We start from the raw sequence: 13359 nt of genomic DNA, 5'->3' as shown, positions 1-13359 counted from the left end.
AAATTTTAAACATATATCTACAAATGTGAACGTCATTAGACAGAATGAATAATACCCTCTTTAAGGGTGTTGAAACAAGTCAAGCTCCGATGATGATGATGACATCATCGTCGTTCTTGTTTTCTAGCGTATTGATATCGAAATGCTAAAAGGTAAATAGTGTGGTACGTAAATTAGTGGCTGGTAAATTAGAAAATAGTTCAGCTCCGATTATAATGATGATGTCGTCCATTTCCAGACTGGGGCCTCAACGATGAGGGTCCCAAGCATTCCGATCCAAGTGTTGAGATTTGTTGCTATGATCCTGATCCTCGACTGCTCGGATAGTCTTTTTAAGTTCAAAAATATCAAGTGCAATTGCTTCGAGAAATCTTATTGCGAGTTCGCGAAATGCGAGCTTAAAATTCTAGGTCGAGGCATTGTGGCACTCAATGTGCATTTACAAGGGAAACAGTTTCCCATCAAAAGAGTAAAAGTATGTCGCCGTATGTAAGTTGGTCATGAGAATTGAAGAAGTTGACAGGCCTCGAGTTTCAGTTTCAGGTGACTACGTTCCGACGATTCAATGGTTATCGGCCCAGTTTTTACAATATCAGCGTGGATATCTGTGACTTCTTCAGGCATAAGAAACGCTTTCCGTTCTTCAACATAGTGCACGATCCTTTACGAAACTTCAGCAACTTTAACCACAGCTGCCCCTACAATGTAAGTAACTGGGGAATCGTTTGCACTCAGTTTACTTCAACATTTCATTCCTTATTCCCCGTGCAGCACGATATCATCATAAATAGAATGGTGCTGAATGACCAAATGTTGAATAAACTACCTGTACCTAATGGATTCTACAAGCTATTGATTGTTATAGCTACCGAAGGCATCTGGCGCGGCGAAATCGAGTTCTTTTTCGAAGTCAACTTGGGATACGATCGTTGAGAGATCAAAGAACGAAAACCAATATCATTAAGAAAATCCTTTTTTATAAAAAGGCTCTTGATGTAGGACAGTTGTAAGGTGTTTTTATGGACTATGTGTCATTTGCTGATCAATATATAATGAGCTGCCTTTCCAGTATTGATTTCGAATAAATATTCCATACAAATTAATTTTAAAAGCGTTTGGGGCGCATTTGGGACTATTTACTAAATTGCTCAGGCGTTAAATGGCAGATATAGAATTTACAGATATTACAGACATGGAATACCCTTTCAAAACATTATGTAATTAATTATCTAAATGGTTTATATTCTTATAGGACTTTAATTTTACCATTTTAGATGATTCTGTCTGAAGTATTAAAAAAAATTTATAAATGTGTACACCATTAAGCACAAAGGCAAAACGAAGAGAAACGCTGTGACCGACGGACAGACAGGGTTTATCGACTCGGTTATTGATGCTGATGAGGAATATTAAAACTGTATGGGGTCGGAAACTCTTCCTTCTGGATGTTGCACACATCCACTGTCACCACAAATCTAACATACCCCTATAATATTTTTGGGTATCGGGTATAAATGAAAATGATTTTTGCTCAACCACTTATTTTTGATAACTAAATATTCTATTTTTGGGTATTGAAATCGAAATGATTAAATGTTACTTTTTTAGCAAATAGTCAAGCTCCGATTATAATGGTGATGTCCATTTCCATAGTTGTGCCTCAACAATGAGGGTCCCAATCATTCCGATCCGAGTGTTGACATTTGTTGCTATGATTCTGATCCTGCACGGGTCGGACGGTCTCTTCAAGTACAAAAATATCAAGTGCAAGTGCTACGAGAAATCTTATTGCGAGTTCAAGAAATGTGAACTCAAGGTTCTGGGTCGTGGCATTGTGGGGCTCAATATGCATGTACAAGCGAAACAGCTGCCCATCACCAGCGTTAAGGTACGTCCTTGTGTGTGGGCTAGTTCTGCAAATTTGAGTAGTTCCCAATCTTGAACTTTCGAGAGATTATCCTTTCTTTCTCGGTGCTGTTTTACCCTGTTAGGCAATATTGACCATGTTCCGACAATTTAGTGGATATCGGCCCTTCTTATACAATGTCACAGTGGATATCTGCGGATTCTTAAAAAACCCGAAGCGCTTCCCGTTCTTCAGTATGGTGCACGATGCTATACGAAATTTCAGCAACTTTAACCACAGCTGTCCCTACAATGTATGTGGAGGAATCGTATGAAATTACTAACTTTAAGGCTCATTTTTGAATCCCCCGTGCAGGATGATATCATTATTGATCGAATGGTGCTTAACGATGAAATGATTAGCAGGATGCCTGTTCCTAATGGATTCTACAAGCTATTGGTTGCTGTAGCTACCGAAGGAATTTGGCGCGGCGAAGTTGAGGCGTATGTAGAAGTCAACTTGGGATACGATCGATGAGATATCAAACAACAAACGGCAAAATCATTAAGAAAATCCTTTTTGATAGAGGAGGTCTTGATGTTGGATAGGTGTAAGGTGTGCTTATGAACTATTTAACATTGGGAAAACTATTGATGTCATATTAGTGCTCCAAATGTATCATCATTATCTGATCAGAATTTAATGAGGCACTGATGCCTTTACAGTGTTCTTTTCTGATAAATAAACTACATATTTACTAAACCACTCATACGTAAAATGGGGAGTATTATATTTTTGTTTGTAAATTAGAGATTGATAGATTATTGATTGAAAAATTTATATTAACAGCTGGAAATACCCTTCAAAAGATGCATCGAATTTATCTTCTGGACAAAAAAACAGGCAGCGAATTTTACATTCTCTCGATATTCGAAGATCATTCGGTCACTTGGACCTATTCATAATTCTTCTTTGAGTCTGGATACAAAATTTCGTTGCTCTAGCTCTTATAGTCTCTGAGCACTAGGCGATCAGTCTGACGGACAGACAAACATGACTCAATCGACTCGGCTATTGATGCTGATCAAGAATATATATCCTTTATGGGGTCGGAAGAGCTTCTGGCCGTGACACACATCCATTTTCCCAACATATCTAATATACCCCTATACTCTTTTTGAGTGTCTGGTATAAAAATGTAGGAATATATCAACAAATGTGAACGTCATTCGACCTTTAGACCCTGTTGAAGGGTAAAAAAACAATTCAAGCTCCGATGATGAAAATTATGATGATGATGTCGTCGTCCATTTACAGAATTGGGCCTCAACAATGAGGGTCCCAAGCATTCCGATCCAAGTGTTGAGATTTGTTGCTATGATCCTGATCCTCGACTGCTCGGATAGTCTTTTTAAGTTCAAAAATTTCAAGTGCAAGTGCTACGAGAAATCTTATTGCGAGTTCGCGAAATGCGAGCTCAAAATTCTTGGTCGAGGCATTGTTGCACTCAATATGCATTTACACGGGAAACAGTTGCCCATGAAAAGATTAAAAGTATGTCCCCGTATGTAAGTTGGTCATGAGAATTGAAGAAGTTGACAGGCCTCGAGTTTCAGTTTCAGGTGACTACGTTCCGACGATTCAATGGTTATCGGCCCAGTTTTTACAATATCAGCGTGGATATCTGTGACTTCTTCAAGCACAAGAAACGCTTTCCGTTCTTTAACATACTGCACGATCCTTTACGAAACTTCAGCAACTTTAACCACAGCTGCCCCTACAATGTAAGTAACTGGGGAATCGTTTGCACTCAGTTTAATTCAACATTTCATTCTTTATTCCCCGTGCAGCACGATATCATCATAAATAGAATGGTGCTGAATGACCAAATGTTGAATAAACTACCTGTTCCTAATGGATTCTACAAGCTATTGATTGTTATAGCTACCGAAGGCATCTGGCGCGGCGAAGTCGAGTTCTTTTTCGAAGTCAACTTGGGATACGATCGTTGAGAGATCTAAGATCAAAAAATAATTTTATCCTTTTAATCCTCTATAGGTCATGTTATACGGGCTAAGTGTGAAGGTGTGTTTATAGACTATTGTTGAAATATTTAACATCGGGAAAATAAATATGTGATATATTCAGGTTTAGTCGGTACTTATTTATGTGCTTATGCTCAAAATGTACCGTCATTATCTGATCATCTGATATCTGATCTCTGATAAATAAACTATTTACTAAACTACTCATACGTAAAATGGGGAGTATTATATTTTTCTTTGTAGATTAGAGCTTGATAGATTATTAATTGAAAAATTTGTATTAACAGCTGGAAATAGCCTTTAAAAATGCATCACATTTTATACATATCTGATCATTCTGCTATTCGGACCATTTTCATAAGTCTTTTCGAAATGATAAATGATTTTGGCTCAACCACTTATTTTAGGTAACTAAATATTCTATTTTTGGGTATTGAAATCGAAATGATTAAATGTTATTTTTTTAGCAAATAGTCAAGCTCCGATTATAATGGTGATGTCCATTTCCATAGTTGTGCCTCAACAATGAGGGTCCCAATCATTCCGATCCGAGTGTCGATATTTGTTGCTATGATTCTGATCCTGCACGGGTCGGACGGTCTCTTCAAGTACAAAAATATCAAGTGCAAGTGCTACGAGAAATCTTATTGCGAGTTCAAGAAATGTGAACTCAAGGTTCTGGGTCGTGGCATTGTGGGCCTCAATATGCATGTACAAGCGAAACAGCTGCCCATCATCAGCGTTAAGGTACGTCCTTTTGTGTGGGCTAGTTCTGCAAATTTGAGTAGTTCCCAATCTTTAACTTTCGAGAGATTATCCTTTCTTTCTCGGTGCTGTTTTACCCTGTTAGGCAATATTGACCACGTTCCGACAATTTAGTGGATATCGGCCCTTCTTATACAATGTTACAGTGGATATCTGCGGATTCTTAAAAAACCCGAAGCGCTTCCCGTTCTTATGTATGGTGCACGATGCTATACGAAATTTCAGCAACTTTAACCACAGCTGTCCCTACAATGTATGTGGAGGAATCGTATGAAATTACTAACTTTAAGGCTCATTTTTGAATCCCCCGTGCAGGATGATATCATTATTGATCGAATGGTGCTTAACGATGAAATGATTAGCAGGATGCCTGTTCCTAATGGATTCTACAAGCTATTGGTTGCTGTAGCTACCGAAGGAATTTGGCGCGGCGAAGTTGAGGCGTATGTAGAAGTCAACTTGGGATACGATCGATGACATATCAAACAACAAACGGCAAAATCATTAAGAAAATCCTTTTTGATAGAGGACGTCTTGATGTTGGATAGGTGTAAGGTGTGCTTATGAACTATTGGTGAAAACTTTTACATTGGAAATCATTATTGTATCATCATTATCTGATCAGAATTTAATGAGGCACTGATGCCTTTACAGTGTTCTTTTCTGATAAATAAACTACATATTTACTAAACCACTCATACGTAAAATGGGGAGTAATATATTTTTGTTTGTAAATTAGAGATTGATAGATTATTGATTGAAAAATTTATATTAACAGCTGGAAATACCCTTCAAAAGATGCATCGAATTACTCTTCTGGACAAAAAAACAGGCAGCGAATTTTATATACTCTCGATATTCGAAGATCATTCGGTCACTTGGACCTATTCATAATTCTTCTTTGAGTCTGGATACAAAATTTCGTTGCTCTAGCTCTTATAGTCTCTGAGCACTAGGCGATCACTCTGACGATCAGTCTGACAAACATGACTCAATCGACTCGGCTATTGATGCTGATCAAGATTATATATACTTTATGGGGTCGGAAGCGCTTCTGGCCGTGACAAACATCCATTTTCCCAACATATCTAATATACCCCTATACTCTTTTTGAGTGTCTGGTATAAAAATATAGGCATATATCAACCAATGTGAACGACATTTAGACCCTGTTGAAGGGTATAAAAACAATTCAAGCTCCGATGATGAAAATTATGATGATGATGTCGTCGTCCATTTACAGAATTGGGCCTCAACAATGAGGGTCCCAAGCATTCCGATCCAAGTGTTGAGATTTGTTGCTATGATCCTGATACTCGACTGCTCGGATAGTCTTTTTAAGTTCAAAAATTTCAAGTGCAAGTGCTACGAGAAATCTTATTGCGAGTTCGCGAAATGCGAGCTTAAAATTCTAGGTCGAGGAATTGTGGGACTCAATATGCATTTACAAGGGAAACAGTTTCCCATCAAAAGAGTAAAAGTATGTCGCCGTATGTAAGTTGGTCATGAGAATTGAAGAAGTTGACAGGCCTTGAGTTTCAGTTTCAGGTGACTACGTTCCGACGATTCAATGGTTATCGGCCCAGTTTTTACAATATCAGCGTGGATGTCTGTGACTTCTTCAAGCACAAGAAACGCTTTCCGTTCTTCAACTTAATGTACGATCCTTTACGAAACTTCAGCAACTTTAACCACAGCTGCCCCTACAATGTAAGTAACTGGGGAATCGTTTGCACTCAGTTTACTTCAACATTTCATTCCTTATTCCCCGTGCAGCACGATATCATCATACATAGAATGGTGCTGAATGACCAAATGTTGAATAAACTACCTGTTCCTATGGGATTCTACAAGCTATTGATTGTTATAGCTACCGAAGGCATCTGGCGCGGCGAAATCGAGTTCTTTTTCGAAATCAACTTGGGATACGATCGTTGAGAGATCAACGAACAAAAAGAAATATTATCCTTTTAATCCTCTATAGGTCATGTTATACGAGCTAAGTGTGGAGGTGTGTTTATAGACTATTGTTGAAATATTTAACATCGGAAATATGTGATATGTTCAGGTATAATCGGTATTTATGTATTTATGCTCAAAATGTTCCGTCATTATCTGATCATCTGATATCTGATCTCTACTTATACGTAAAATGGGGAGTATTATATTTTTCTTTGTATATTAGAGCTTGATAGATTATTAATGGAAAAATGTGTATCAACAGCTGGAAATAGCCTTCAAAAATGCTAAGAAATCAAAGAACTAATGTAATATTATTAAGCCCATTTAATTTTAATGAAAAGTCTTTCGTTTATTAATCACATTCGATCGATGGCGCACAACTAGGATATTATCTGCACTTACTTCACTTGTAAATCCGTTGAGCAAACATATCGCAAATCCGTTGCCAAAGATCATCATCATATGAGCCTAATTAAGAGCCCATTACCCAACCCTCGCTATGTAAACAGACACCGCAGACCGCAAGTCAGGCAGCACATGAGGCCAAACGAACCCACCCTCCCCGTTCGAGGCTACGGGGTGGCATGCAACGTGTTGCGGTCGATGGGTAGCAGGGGGATGATGATGCCCTGAATTGTTACGTGTGTAATTCGACACTTGAACATGTTTACAGCAACGGCGACAACTCGGCCAATTAGCCCATGAAATCTTCATGCAAATGAGCGGAAAATGTTTTTCATTCTCGTCAAGAACATTTCCTTAGACAAGTGTCAGGAACAGGAGGCAGGAATAACGGTTGAGCATCTCACAAAGGCCCCAGCTATGCTAATGAGCCCCTGACGAACTGGCAATTAGCCGACGGCCAGGGAAAAGCCACAAAGTGTTACCTGTTGACCTCGTTGCTCCAGAAAATCTGTGCAAATCTAAAAACTTAATGAACCGATCTCTTTTTTTTGCTGTCTTTTCCTTCCATTGGGATGTGGGAAAGAGGAAAGGCTGTGTTTTCGGCTGTGCGGCAGGATATAAAAGTTTATAATTAAATTCCTGTTCTGTTTATTAGTCGGAATTGTGTTCGGGCCTGCGCTGTGTTGCTGGTGTCCCGACGCAACAATTTAATTAAGTTTTTTCTCTAATTAATTGCATTCAGTTGCAGTCGAAGCCAGGGCTGCGATGGGCTGAATAAATTGGAGCCAGCGAGTGAACCAGAACTTTGGTAACACTTTATAGTGAATCAGTAAAGTTTTAAGTAAGACAAGGCAACCCAGAAGTTATATATTTTTAACACATGATTATCTTTTTGGTCTCCTTTGTTAGATGTATTCATTATTTTCAATATTCAATAAAAAAACTGGTCTGTTGCATATACCCTTGAAAAAATATCTATTCTCCAAGCCATTTAGCATGGAGAATATATTGTAAGGCTTCTAGATATCGTAGTACCATGTACTCGTACGGACTACAGCTTGGAAGCTTTTCCCTTCAAACACGCGAAACCAGGGTTGGAAGTCTATGAATGAGCCGGCGTTTTGTGAACTTTTAATATATTTTCAAATCTGTCTTAATTTAAGCATATTTTATTCCAAACCACATCCACGGGTATGGACCACACTAGATCTTAGGACCAGGGGGTGGAAACACCAGAGAGGTTTTACTCAGATTATTGAAAATTATTTAAAATGTCATGATCTAAAAATAATAATATGTTCCATGGTTTGGACCTTCAATAGCAATGTACTTTCCAGCCCTGGCTAAGACAAACTTCTTCAAGTTGATTTTTTTCATAGCTGACGCCATTTTGGAAAACTCAGTCGCAGCGGGGAAGCTACATTAAAATTTCAAAACCACAAAAAGAATCCTTTGGTTCTTAAAATGTCTGAACAAAGATGACCATGATGATGAAGATGATGATGACGATGACGAGAGAGAGCTAAAGAGAGAGAAAGATAGAGAGAGAGGAACAAAGCACAGGTAGCAAGGCAACAAAAGGCTCAATCACCTGTCCCATAAACTCCTCATCCGCATCCTCCCATATAATTGTAGGTGTGGGGGGGTGGGGGTGGGTAAAACTCCAATGCACTGCAATGAAATTCTTCATTTTCAATTGAATGACATTCCATTCTGGTTTCTGGTTTTCGGAGGCGTGGCATGGCTTGGCCATCAATGCTCTGCTCTGCTCTGCTCTTCCCTGCATGCTGCCCTGCTGCCAATGGGCGCTGCCCGAGCAGAGCAACAGATGCCAGCAGCTGGGCAGCCAGCCCCCGCCCCCTCCTCGGCTCCAACAGAGCCGCACGTTCCTTCAGGGGCGTGTCGGCGCATGCGCCCTCCGTCTGCGTGGGCGCCTGAGGGTGGGATTGTCAAGCTATGCGAACGGCGGACGAATCCCAGAGCCGGCCGCTCAGGATTCCGCAGCTGTGTGCGAGAGAGAGCCGCACGGGCCATGGGCATCTCTCCAGGCCAAAAGTGGGTGAGCTGGGTGGCTGACCTCGAGGAGTGGTGGGTGGCGGCTTCCATTGGCTTCTTCGCATTGCGACAGGTGACTGCGACACCGCTCCAACCAGCCACGGACACGGACACGGACACGGTGCGGTGTAGCGTCCTCCGTTCAGTTCGTTTCAGCGTTTGCCTCGAGAAAGTTGCGTGTCACGGTTCATCGAACAGCTTACGGTTAGAGGTCGCAAGGTAATAAGTGCGCAAGGATATTCCAAATATAACACAAGGAACCCGCAGTGAAAAATGTTAGTTTGAAAATACATACATAGTTTCCCAAGTGATTTAAATAGTTTCAGATCATAAGTGGACATAAAATATTAAACAAAATAATTAAAATACAGTCTAAAGAGTGAATGCATTACAAAAACAATTAAATTAATTAATTGTTACACCATTAAAAATTTTATCAGAAATACCGGTTTAGTGTTGAGGCTATAGAAAATGAATTTTGGAACTGACAACTGAAACATTTAATGGTCTAAATGTGCCTTTTATTATATGGAAACACTTAGATTATTGGAATTAGTTTAGTCTATAAAAAAGGAAGTAGAGTGAGAGTTCTTCTATGGAAAGATCTCTCAGGCGGTCATCTATGTAGGTACCTACTTCCTTAAATATATCTTTTGGGCATATATCCCTCTTTGTTAAACCAAATTTGTTAAACTGTTGGTGTCTAATAAAAGTGATAGAGGTTTTTAATGTAATTACTGCAAAGACTTTCTTAGTATTTTATATTAATACTGCCATAAAATGTTCTGTGTTAAATTTCTATGGTATAAACATAAACACAAACTATATGCTATATGCCGTTGAACTTTTGGTTATGATCTTCAAATATATCAATCCTTAAATTTTCCAGCTAGGATTTCTTTAACCAATAATTTCATTCAAAAATAAAATCATAAACTTGTCATCCAACCAGGAATAATTTTCTAAAAAAGTTTAGAAATAGAAAAGCAATTTCTAGTTAAACATAAGACACAATATAATTCGAAACGACTATAATAGGATAGCGGAGGACTTTTTCTTTTTGTTTTTAATATATTTTTTTATTTAATAAACCCATCTAAGCCCCCTGTGCCACTTATTCCATATTTTAAAGTTGGCTAAGCCCAAGTTAAAAAGTTTTAATAAATCTGATCTGATTTTTTAAAAATATTTCATGTCCAATTACAGTCCGTTCCTGTTTAGAAGCTAACTTGATTAATTTTAAATTTTATTTACTTTTAATATCAATAAATATATGCATATTCGTACATCATAGGAGGCACCCAAAAGAGACTCTTTTTTGGGCGCCTTATTGATCTAAAGTACATCTTCTAGAGGCCATTATTCCAACCCAAAAATGAGCATAATAATAACAACCATTTAGCGAGAACCTTTTCTAATATAAATCAGACCAAACTTGAATATAATTATCCCTTTTTCCAGTTAAATCAAGCAAGCAACATTATATTATCCATGGAAAAGGCAAAACGGAAACATTAAATGAAATCTCAAGTGTTTTACCCTGGAAAATAATAGAAAAACCAAGAGAGCGAGGAAAAATGATGAACATGAATCCACTGTCCCATCCCCCACTGCAGTCTCTGTCACATCCACAACTAAGCCAGCACCAGAACCAGCACCAGCTTCAGGCCCAGCCACTTCATCCCAGCCACCCGAACCATTACGGCGAGTCCCAGTCCCGGGCATTACCAGCAATCAACGAGACATTTCCGCAATTTAGTCAACATCGTCCGGCGATTTCATTGCTGTCCCCGCTGGATCTGTCGCTGCGTGCAGCGGCCAGCATTGTGCCAATTACACCGCCATCGACGCCCTCGCCGCCCCGCAAGCGCCAGAGATTAATGTCCGAGGAGAATTACCTGTGGCGGCCGCACATGGTGAACACACCAGCCCCAGCCCCAGCACCAGCTTCAGCACCAGCTCCGGCCCCAGCTCCGGCCCCAGCTCCGGCTCTGCCTGCAACAGCAACAGCCTCTCATGCTATACTCGGGATGCAGCCAGCCACCAGCTACTTTCATCATCTCCACCATCACCATCATCATCAGCAGCAGCAGCAGCAGACGCATCAGGGGGGCAACTGCTATGGCATGCGCGGCTTTGAGGGGGCGTCGTTGTCCTTTAATAAAAGTAATTTTCACGAGACAAAAAATAACTTTGAGCAAATTCCGGCAAGTCAATCGAGCGTGTCTCGCCCCCTTCCCCTTCCCGTTCCCGTTGCCAGCTCGCCCATCTATGTGGATGATGAGACCATCGTGTTGACCGAGGACGAGGATGAAACAGTTGTCAGTTCCCATGACTACAATGAGGATGCCACGGACACGGAGGAAGTCAACGACGGTGATGATGAGACGGTCCAGGTTCAAGTCAGCGATGAGACCCAAGAACTTGAGGTCGAGGCGGATGCCCGTGTGGCGGGCAGCGCTAAAGCTGACGATGACGACGATGATGAGGAGGAGGTCTTTGTCGATGTCCTGGGCAGTGACGATGATGAGACTGTGGACCTGCAGAGCCCCGCCTTGAGACTGCAGGCCGAACTTCTCGACCCCAAGGCCCTGAAACGTAATGAAGTCCTGTACGAGGACGAGGAGCTGCACAATCAAGCCGTGGATGGCTTGGCCCGATTGTTTGAAAGGGACTTTCAACAGCCAGAGATGGAGGCAGCCAAAGAGGAGCTAGCCGCAGCCCGAGAAGAGCTGCTCATCGAGAAAACCTACACGGATCTGAGTTGCGTTGGAGCTGGGGCCGAGCACCAGCCATCGCCACTGATGGCATCCCTTCCACCGGCAGCACCAGCTCCCCCCATGCGGACACACAAGACCGAACGGAAGCGGGCCAAGCTTCGCAAGCACACGGCCATTGATGAGGAGACCATAAGTCCCGTGTCCGGCACCATCATACGCAAGCTGCGCGACGATGAGGAGCTGGTCGTGCGCAAAGGTGACATTGATCCGGCTTTCAATGTGGTGGAAATCACCGAGGAGGCCAAGGCCATCCTTGCGAGCATCGATAATAAGATTGGCGACTACTTGTGCCAGCTTTGTCGCACCATCTACGACGATGCCTTCATGCTGGCCCAGCACCGCTGTCCCCGCATCGTCCACATCGAGTACAAGTGCTCCGAGTGCGAGAAGGTTAGTCAGTCCTGCTCTGAGGTAGATCTTTCAGATACTAATCTCTCCTTGGCAGGTCTTTAATTGCCCAGCCAATCTAGCATCCCACAGACGCTGGCATAAGCCCAAGGCGGACGCGGCTGCGGCTGCGGCTACGGCTGGCAAGAAGCGACAGGGCACCCTGAGCGAATCGAGCGACCCCAACCAGGAGGCAGACAGAGTCCACGATGAAGCTAGTGATGGCATCTATCCGTGTCATCTGTGCGGCAAGACCTTCCGACGGTAAGATACTTCAGTCTACACCAATCTCTAAACGAAAAGATCAGTATAGTATCGTTAAACCAATTGCTATATGTTCTTTTTTATCTTCCTCCTGATAGCCATGCCTACCTTAAGAAACATCAGGCTTCCCACCAGATGCTGGAGAATCTCAAGAACCTCGACTTCTTTAAGGCCCAACAGCAGCAGCAGCAGCATCAACAGCATCCACACCCCCTACCGGAGCACCCACAATTACAACAGTCGTCGGCGCACGGCCCAGCCACTGCCACAACGTATGGTCCATTGCCACGCCCTCCTCATGGAATACCCATTTATCCCCCGGCCGCGTCAAAGAGTTATGTGGGTGGACAGCGGTTTCCCGGCTTTCCCTTCCAGCCCTTCGATCAACGGCGCTTCTACTCTCTGGGCGAGTTCTATCTGTCGCAGCACTTGGAGCGCTCCTCGGCCTTTCAGTATGTCCAGGCGAATCATCTAAGGCAGCTGTCGAATGTGGCCCAAAATCTGCTGCCCCCGATGCCCGTCAAATGACCCAACCACACCACAAACGTACTGCGGCCCGTGCCCCGTATTGCAGCCACCACAGCTGCAGGCCCGACGGTAGCGGCCACGCTGACCGCCCCAGCAGCGCCTCCAGCGGCACCAGCGGCTGGGCATGCCTTCAATTGGGTGGCACCCGCAACGGCAGCGGCAGTAGAGTCCGGCGGCAACGTTATTATGTGACTTACAAACCATTAGAAGCATTCAATAAACGATCTCTAGTTAAAGTTTAATATATCACTTAACAAAGAAAAGTCTTTCAATGGGGCAGGGGGTCGTCACAAAAGAAATTCGGGTCATCTGGCTGCGCAAG

General features: G+C 42.1%; 6 protein-coding genes across 6 annotated transcripts; all 6 read left to right on the top strand.

Annotated features, from left to right (window-relative positions):
- Nucleotides 1-298: 298 nt before the first annotated feature.
- Nucleotides 299-948, top strand: LOC6896911 (uncharacterized). Its single transcript, XM_033377213.1, has 3 exons — nucleotides 299-469; nucleotides 532-705; nucleotides 772-948. Exons 1-3 carry the CDS (start codon nucleotides 299-301, stop codon nucleotides 931-933), a joined length of 507 nt encoding a protein of 168 aa, XP_033233104.1. The 3' UTR covers nucleotides 934-948.
- A 718-nt stretch (nucleotides 949-1666) lies between these two features.
- Nucleotides 1667-2383, top strand: LOC117183356 (uncharacterized). Its single transcript, XM_033377051.1, has 3 exons — nucleotides 1667-1888; nucleotides 1992-2159; nucleotides 2222-2383. The coding sequence occupies exons 1-3, from the start codon at nucleotides 1667-1669 to the stop codon at nucleotides 2381-2383; spliced, it is 552 nt and encodes a 183-aa protein (XP_033232942.1).
- Nucleotides 2384-3223: 840 nt separating this feature from the next.
- Nucleotides 3224-3858, top strand: LOC6903758 (uncharacterized). The gene is made up of 3 exons (XM_033377212.1): nucleotides 3224-3400; nucleotides 3463-3630; nucleotides 3697-3858. The coding sequence occupies exons 1-3, from the start codon at nucleotides 3224-3226 to the stop codon at nucleotides 3856-3858; spliced, it is 507 nt and encodes a 168-aa protein (XP_033233103.1).
- Nucleotides 3859-4416: 558 nt separating this feature from the next.
- LOC117183375 (uncharacterized) lies at nucleotides 4417-5133 on the top strand. Its single transcript, XM_033377110.1, has 3 exons — nucleotides 4417-4638; nucleotides 4742-4909; nucleotides 4972-5133. The coding sequence occupies exons 1-3, from the start codon at nucleotides 4417-4419 to the stop codon at nucleotides 5131-5133; spliced, it is 552 nt and encodes a 183-aa protein (XP_033233001.1).
- Nucleotides 5134-5959: 826 nt separating this feature from the next.
- LOC6896909 (uncharacterized) lies at nucleotides 5960-6594 on the top strand. The gene is made up of 3 exons (XM_033377200.1): nucleotides 5960-6130; nucleotides 6193-6366; nucleotides 6433-6594. Exons 1-3 carry the CDS (start codon nucleotides 5960-5962, stop codon nucleotides 6592-6594), a joined length of 507 nt encoding a protein of 168 aa, XP_033233091.1.
- A 2598-nt stretch (nucleotides 6595-9192) lies between these two features.
- On the top strand, nucleotides 9193-13102 carry nerfin-2 (nervous fingers 2). The gene is made up of 4 exons (XM_001357948.4): nucleotides 9193-9297; nucleotides 10540-12248; nucleotides 12304-12509; nucleotides 12608-13102. Exons 2-4 carry the CDS (start codon nucleotides 10656-10658, stop codon nucleotides 13035-13037), a joined length of 2229 nt encoding a protein of 742 aa, XP_001357985.4. The 5' UTR covers nucleotides 9193-9297; nucleotides 10540-10655; the 3' UTR covers nucleotides 13038-13102.
- The last annotated feature ends 257 nt before the right edge of the window (nucleotides 13103-13359 follow it).

Source organism: Drosophila pseudoobscura, chromosome 2 (assembly GCF_009870125.1).
Source record: "Drosophila pseudoobscura strain MV-25-SWS-2005 chromosome 2, UCI_Dpse_MV25, whole genome shotgun sequence".
NCBI lineage: Eukaryota > Metazoa > Arthropoda > Insecta > Diptera > Drosophilidae > Drosophila > Drosophila pseudoobscura.
The sequence above is the reverse complement of the archived record's forward strand: the minus strand, read 5'-3'. Positions and strand labels throughout refer to the sequence as shown.